Below are 7,041 nucleotides of genomic sequence, written 5' to 3' on the forward strand. Positions count from 1 at the left end.
TCAAGGATACTCAGCGTCTGTTAGCGAAAGCCGAGGAGCGTGGCTTTCCGGGCATGTTAGGGAGCATCGATTGCATGCATTGGCAGTGGAGGAACTGCCCAGTGGCGCATGCCGGTCAATTCACAAGGGGAGACATCAAACACCCTACCATAATCTTAGAAGTCGTTGCGTCGTATGATCGTTGGATCCGGCATGCCTTTTTGGAGTGGCCGGGTCCAACAACGACATCAATGTACTCAACCGGTCGCCGTTGTTCACCGATGTGCTTAGGGAGAAGCACCCATAGTGAACTTCACGGTGAATGGACACGAGTACAACTATGGTTACTACCTTGCCGACGGCATCTACCCCTCCTGGCCGGTGTTCATGAAAGGTGTTACTCTTCCACAAAGTGAAAAGTATCGACTGTTCACTGCTGCTCAATCAGCTTGGCGCAAAGATGTCGAGTGTTCCTTTGGAGTGCTGAAGGCTAGGTTCAACATTCTAGCAGTTCCGGGACGCTCCTACTCGAGGCGTACTCTTGGGTTGATCATGCGTGCATGTGTCATTCTGCACAACATGATCATCGACGATGAGCGTGATACAAATTTGGAGAACATCTATGAGACAGTTGATTCCAATGTCGGCCCTGCGATACACAACAATGCACCACCAAGCCTAGCAGCCAGGATTCAGATGGACAACGAAATGAGGGACTCACCGATGTATACACAGCTCCAGCATGATTTGATTGAGCATGTGTGGGCTAATGCCTAGATTATGTAAGTTTTTTCAAATTTTTATGTAATTTTTTCAAATTTTTATGTAATTTTTTTTATAATGTAATCGGTAACAATTTTAGTTGAATAAAATAATTTTCTTGCATTATTTTGAATGTTGTAATCTGAAAAAGAAATGCTGATGTCGAGGAGAGAGAAAAGCTGATGTGGAGGAGAGAGAAGTGAGAGCTGGCACTATAGCCCGTGCACTGGCACCGTGGGGTGAGAGTGGGGTGAGAGTGAGGGTAAAAGCTGATGTGGCGAGGCTATAGGGTGTGATGCATTGGCACCAGCCTTATAAGTGAACTCGGATTTGGTCAGTTGGTGGACCTCCAGACAGGGTTAGGGAGCTACACAACATGATCTTTTAACTGCGATCATCCTTGTCTTCTGGTGCATTCGGCGGCACCGGAATGGTGTGGTCTCTGTCCGACCCGGAGATCAAGATGGATCAAGGAGGAGTTCGTGTAGTGGTGTCTAGCTAGGCTCTTTCATACCAATAGTTTTGGCTTCCCCGAGCTGGCGGAGTTTTGGTGGCAGTTAGGAAAGTAGGCTTTTTCTCCGGAATCTGCCACCCCATATTGGCAGCATAAACTAGCAGCTTGCGGCGTTGAACCGGTCCTTTTTGCCCTTTCTTCTATATATCTAATACACCTTCGAAGATGTATTTTCGAAAAAACATGAAAAAAATTAAAATATTACATAGCAAGTTTAAAATTACACACATATATGCAATCAAAAATCTATGTGCGATTGCACACATATGTGCAATTACATATCTTAGTGTGCAATTAGAAGCTGAAAATGTAATAAACTCAAATAATTCTCTCTCATTCTACACACATATATATACAATTACACATAGATGTACAATTACACATGTATGTGTAATTGCACCTTCTTGTGCAATTAGAAGCCCAGAAATTTCACATACTCTATATCCAAAAAATTAAACTAAAAATGATAAAGCCTAGAAAAAAAAACAAATCAAGCAAACCAGTCCGTTCCTTGCAAGAAGGAAAAACAAGCCGTTGACTCTAGCAGGCCAATACAAAAGGTAAGAACTACAAATAAGGCCGGCCTACAAAATAAACCAGTCCAACAGACAATGGGCCATGGGAAAAGTAGACAGACCAGAAGAGAAAAAATCGAAACTGGTACTATCTAACCTTCATAGCTATGGATAGAGCACTAAGCAAATTCTCAGTTATCCAAGAGTTTGTTTGTTTCAGTCTCCTACTTTGACATGAAGGTCGTGACAATTGTACCCCAAAAAAACTGGTACTATCTAACCTTCACAACTGTGTTGAGCAGACAATTGTACCCCAAAAAATAGTTGAGCAGCACAACAGAGTTGAGCAGACAATTGTACCCCAAAAAATAGTTGAGCAGATAATGAATCAAAACATAAGTAGATACATATTCCTAACATATACAGAGAAGACAGTACTGCCAAGTGCTTAAGCAAACAAGTTCAAGTAGCCTGAAATAACAATAAAAAGTGAAAGATGAGGAGGACGGCAACAGAAACGAGCACCAACACACAAGCGTACAGGCAGCAGTCCGGCAGACACGACAACATCAACACAAGTACACATGCAGAGGTATATATAAAGCGACTTGATGGGGTTGCATAAACCGACGCATATCTTGGATCACGCTTCGTCGGCGGTGTGCTCCCCCTCCTCGTCGTACTCCTCCTCGGCGGTGGCGTCCTGGTACTGCTGGTACTCGGCGACGAGGTCGTTCATGTTGCTCTCGGCCTCGGTGAACTCCATCTCGTCCATGCCCTCGCTGGTGTACCAGTGGAGGAAAGCCTTGCGCCGGAACATGGCGGTGAACTGCTCGCTGACCCTGCGGAACATCTCCTGGATGGAGGTGGAGTTGCCGACGAAGGTGGAGGCCATGGAGAGCCCCACGGGCGGGATGTCGCAGACGCTGGACTTGACGTTGTTGGGGATCCACTCCACGAAGTAGGACGAGTTCTTGTTCTGCACGTTCATCATCTGCTCGTCCACCTCCTTGGTGCTCATCTTGCCCCGGAACATGGCGGACGCCGTCAGGTACCGGCCATGCCGCGGGTCTGCCGCGCACATCATGTTCTTGGCGTCCCACATCTGCTGCGTCAGCTCCGGCACCGTCAGGGCACGGTACTGCTGCGAGCCCCTGGAGGTGAGCGGCGCGAAGCCGACCATGAAGAAGTGCAGCCGCGGGAACGGGATCAGGTTCACCGCAAGCTTCCGGAGGTCCGAGTTGAGCTGCCCCGGGAACCTCAGGCAGCACGTCACACCGCTCATCGTCGCCGAGATCAAGTGGTTCAGGTCACCAACTGCATTGATCAAGTATGCATTCCCATAAGTTCAATTGGCACTGACAGATATGTATCGTCTGCAATGGATGCATGGAATGAAGAGCAGGCTTACAGGACGGGTTGGTGAGTTTGAGGGTGCGGAAGCAGATGTCGTAGAGGGCCTCGTTGTCGAGGACCATGCACTCGTCGGCGTTCTCCACCAGCTGGTGCACGGACAGAGTCGCGTTGTAGGGCTCGACCACCGTGTCGGACACCTTGGGGGACGGGAACACGGAAAAGGTGAGCATCATCCGGTCAGGGTACTCCTCCCGGATCTTGGAGATGAGCAGAGTGCCCATGCCTGAACCAGTGCCACCGCCTAGAGAGTGGCATACTTGGAAACCTGTCACAGAATGCACGTTCAGTAAACAACACAAGACTGGCTCATAGTGCATCAGTCACTGCTTAGAATAAAATGTATGGCAGCTTGAGTTAAGTTGGAGAATTAACAATTAAGCAGTACTTTAGGACGTTGCTAATCTTTACTGACAGGTGAAAGCACTACCGTCTAACATGGAAAGTCGAATTGACGAAAGCAGTTCATTTTCAGGAGCTCTGAGACTGAAAAATTATTTTTTGTGCTATTCAGGTTGAGACATCTACTGATCTACCCGACATGGAGCCTAACTACAGTACAAATTAACATGCACTGAGAAACATATCATCAATCGGACAGACATTATATACATAGGACAGAGATTGATCTCCACGGGTCCTATACATAATGTGTCTATCTAGTTGTACTACACCATGTTACTGAAAGTTAGTATATTTCTTTATTCTGCTGCTATCATCAGGTGTACTACAATACCATTAATTTCACCTCATATAAGTCTAAAAAGGATCATGCAAAGTACATGATTAACTAAATAATCTAGTAAGCAGAACATCAGCAACGCATCTAAGGATCTACCCAACAACCATCCACTGGCAACAGCCTGTCTTGGTGTCCCATTCGGAGCAGCCAACGCCGACAGTATTCTGTTTGTTCAAACCTCCTTTCTTGTGTTATTGTTAGGTCGTACAACATTGTCAGTAATCACAACATGATAGGTGTACTAGTACATTATTAGTGTGGTGATAACCCAATAAACATTCAACCAGCAAAAGAAGACGTCGACATGTGACGTGACGCAACCAAATGGCATTTCTGTACTAAGGTCGTACCTGACCGACTACTACAAAGTTGTTTGCCACCTGAATTTGCTCCTGTTTTATTTTATGGATATTCAAAAGTTAATGGGTACTTTGGCGACGTTTATCTCAACATGTTTTCAATTGCTGGGTTGCTTTGTCCCTATAAAATGAATATCCACAAGTTGACTGTTTTCTTGCTAAGTGAGGAAAAGGAAGTGAAAAATAGCAGTCTTGATAGCTTGTTCTGAAAATGGCAATTAGAATTGCCTTTCAGAAAACAGTTTTCAGGAGATGCCGTAAAAAGGAAACAGCTTTCATGAGAGATTGGTGAGAAAACTGATACACCATCTGAGGCATCTGTAATCTACGTTTGTCGTTAAACTGCATATATATGCCATACCGTCAGCAACACTCCCAATGTCAGTCAATGCTCAAATTGCCACGACATTTTGACATAATGTGCAACTGTGGTTACTTTTGGTCAATTCACTATGTTTCTCAGACAACGGAATTCCTATCAAATCAGTTAATGCCTCTCAGGAGACAGATAGTATCCAGGGAACATAAGGTCTTGAGGAAGATTCGAAGTGTAAGTCTGTGTCTACCATACTTTCAGAACCTTCATCACTAGCGCCTTAGCAACAATATTTGTAGCAGTTGATTGATTGATTCAACTGAAGATTAGCCCTAAACTTAAAGGCAGGAAAGCACTACATTTAGTCTTAATTTCGGCCATCTTGATCCCAGGCATGTCACTACCATTGGGGATCAGACAATACTTAACGATAAGCGTATGATTTGAACCGATGAAACAGGGTACTAACTATGCATCGTGTCAGTAGTGTAATCAATTATTAAATGAGGGGTAACCATGGTGGGATTATTGAGTTACCCATTAAGTATTTATATGTATGTCAAAAATTAGGTTCAAAACAGATGGTTTTGACAAATTGTGTGATCTGTCAACTGAACAATATTGGATCCATAAATTATCTAGACCCATGACTGGAAGCACCGGATCCACTAGGTAGTATGGTGGATCCTGGCCGGGCTGCTTGTAAATGCTGCCAAGTTGGCAGATTTGTTTTACGTGCAACACACTACCCTGGCACTCTGCTGGAAAACAGCAGAGTCTAATAAATGTGAAGATAATAATCATACCCTTAATAATTACCAAAGGAATAGGAGATCAAACAACAGCAAACATTGATCGATCCGACGGTTAACATTCCGCGATATTCTGATTAATTTTCGAATTATACAACAGATTTCCGATGGATCGCGCATTGCCCGCTGTGATCTAGAGAATTTTACGCGAATGGACGGTTTTTCGAACTGTAAGATGCCCGGCTCTGTTCCAGAAACAGATCCAGGGGAAATGCATGCAGATTGCAGAGAGAAATGCAGAGAAATGCAGATAAGAGGATGATCCAATTAAGAAAGCGGGGTACGTACCTTGGAGGCAGTCGGAGTTCTCGGCCTCCTTGCGCACGACGTCGAGGACGGAGTCGATGAGCTCGGCGCCCTCGGTGTAGTGCCCCTTTGCCCAGTTGTTGCCGGCGCCTGACTGTCCGAAGACGAAGTTGTCCGGGCGGAAGATGTTGCCGATGGGGCCGGAGCGGAGCGAGTCCATGGTGCCCGGCTCGAGGTCGACGAGGACGGCGCGTGGCACGTAGCGGCCGCCCCCCGCCTCGTTGAAGTAGACGTCCATGCGCTCGAGCTGCTCCGGCGCGGTGCCGGTGCCGGTGTACTGGCCGGTTGGGTCGATGCCGTGCTCGCCGCAGATCACCTCCCAGAACTTGGCGCCGATCTGGTTGCCGCATTGGCCGGCCTGGATGTGCAGGATCTCCCTCATCTTGGCGGGCTGGGTTGGTCCTGGGATGGCCTGGCGTGCGGGGCGACGACGATCTCGATCGCTGTTCTTGGGCGGGGCGGGGTTGGTTTGTGGAAGGAGGGGACGTGAAGCGGGCGGGGGGCGAGAGAGAAGAGAAGGTGGGCGGGTGGGACGGAAGGAGGGATCGTGGGGGCGGGAATTTCGAGGGAACGTCTCGACCCCTCTTGGGGAGCCCTGCAGTTACGTTTGGATGAACTGTTCCATTGACAGCATGGAGGTTTTTTATTTTCATCGGCATGCAGTTGTGATTAGAAGGATGGTTTTAGCATAACGCGTCTTCCGCGCCCAACCCATTTTGTGTATAAACTGTTTGTTTGCCTAAGTTGGACCGCAGATACGAAATGTATCCGTTTTGATTCGTTTGGGTTGGACCATGGATAAAAATTAGGTTGTGTCTTTCCATTGCGTGTTTTTTTCAGGGATCGGCATGATGCATCTTATCATTTCATATTTATTATTTTGAGATGGAAACCCATCTTTATGATGAAAAATATCATTCATCACACATGGAGAAATAAGAGGGGGAGTGCATCATTGATAAATCCTACGGATTAAAAATCTAATAGGCAGTGAAGGCTTTCTCATCAGAGTTGTTTGGGTCGGATGCTTGTGCCGCCAGAGGCCACAACAACCCCTATTCCCTCATCGGTGTCGAGATTGACGATGCCGATCTTTGTAGCCAACCGAATGAAGCCTACATGACAAGCGTTCTCGATGACGTCCTTGATGGTGCTGCCGGGCACTGACTAGAACTGTGTTCGCTTGGCTTTGTTCTTCTCCGGTGGTGGATGGTCGCCGGTGAAGCGGTTCAGCGCCACCTCTCATTCCTCGCGAAATAGCGTCGGCCGGTAGTCGCTACTGTCATCGTACATTGGGTCGAGCCACATCGCATGCAACACCTC

General features: G+C 46.9%; 1 protein-coding gene across 1 annotated transcript; it reads right to left on the reverse strand.

Moving 5' to 3' along the window:
• Positions 1 to 2,204: 2,204 nt before the first annotated feature.
• On the reverse strand, positions 2,205 to 6,206 carry LOC124704358 (tubulin beta-8 chain). Its single transcript, XM_047236611.1, has 3 exons — positions 5,701 to 6,206; positions 3,182 to 3,451; positions 2,205 to 3,087 (listed from the first exon to the last, which is right to left on the reverse strand). The coding sequence occupies exons 1-3, from the start codon at positions 6,098 to 6,100 to the stop codon at positions 2,414 to 2,416; spliced, it is 1,344 nt and encodes a 447-aa protein (XP_047092567.1). The 5' UTR covers positions 6,101 to 6,206; the 3' UTR covers positions 2,205 to 2,413.
• Between the last annotated feature and the right edge of the window lie 835 nt (positions 6,207 to 7,041).

This window comes from Lolium rigidum, chromosome 3 (genome assembly GCF_022539505.1).
Source record: "Lolium rigidum isolate FL_2022 chromosome 3, APGP_CSIRO_Lrig_0.1, whole genome shotgun sequence".
Lineage (NCBI taxonomy): Eukaryota > Viridiplantae > Streptophyta > Magnoliopsida > Poales > Poaceae > Lolium > Lolium rigidum.

What these genes read in the sequence shown, in the direction of transcription:
- LOC124704358 (XM_047236611.1), bottom strand. Translation starts at nt 6,100, where the DNA reads ATGAGGGAGATCCTGCACATCCAGGCCGGCCAATGCGGCAACCAGATC. An exon ending in GAACTCCGACTGCCTCCAAG is followed by an intron (nt 3,452 to 5,700) that starts GTACGTACCCCG and finishes ATTCTGTGACAG; the next exon opens with GTTTCCAAGTATGCCACTCT. An exon ending in CAAACTCACCAACCCGTCCT is followed by an intron (nt 3,088 to 3,181) that starts GTAAGCCTGCTC and finishes TGATCAATGCAG; the next exon opens with TTGGTGACCTGAACCACTTG.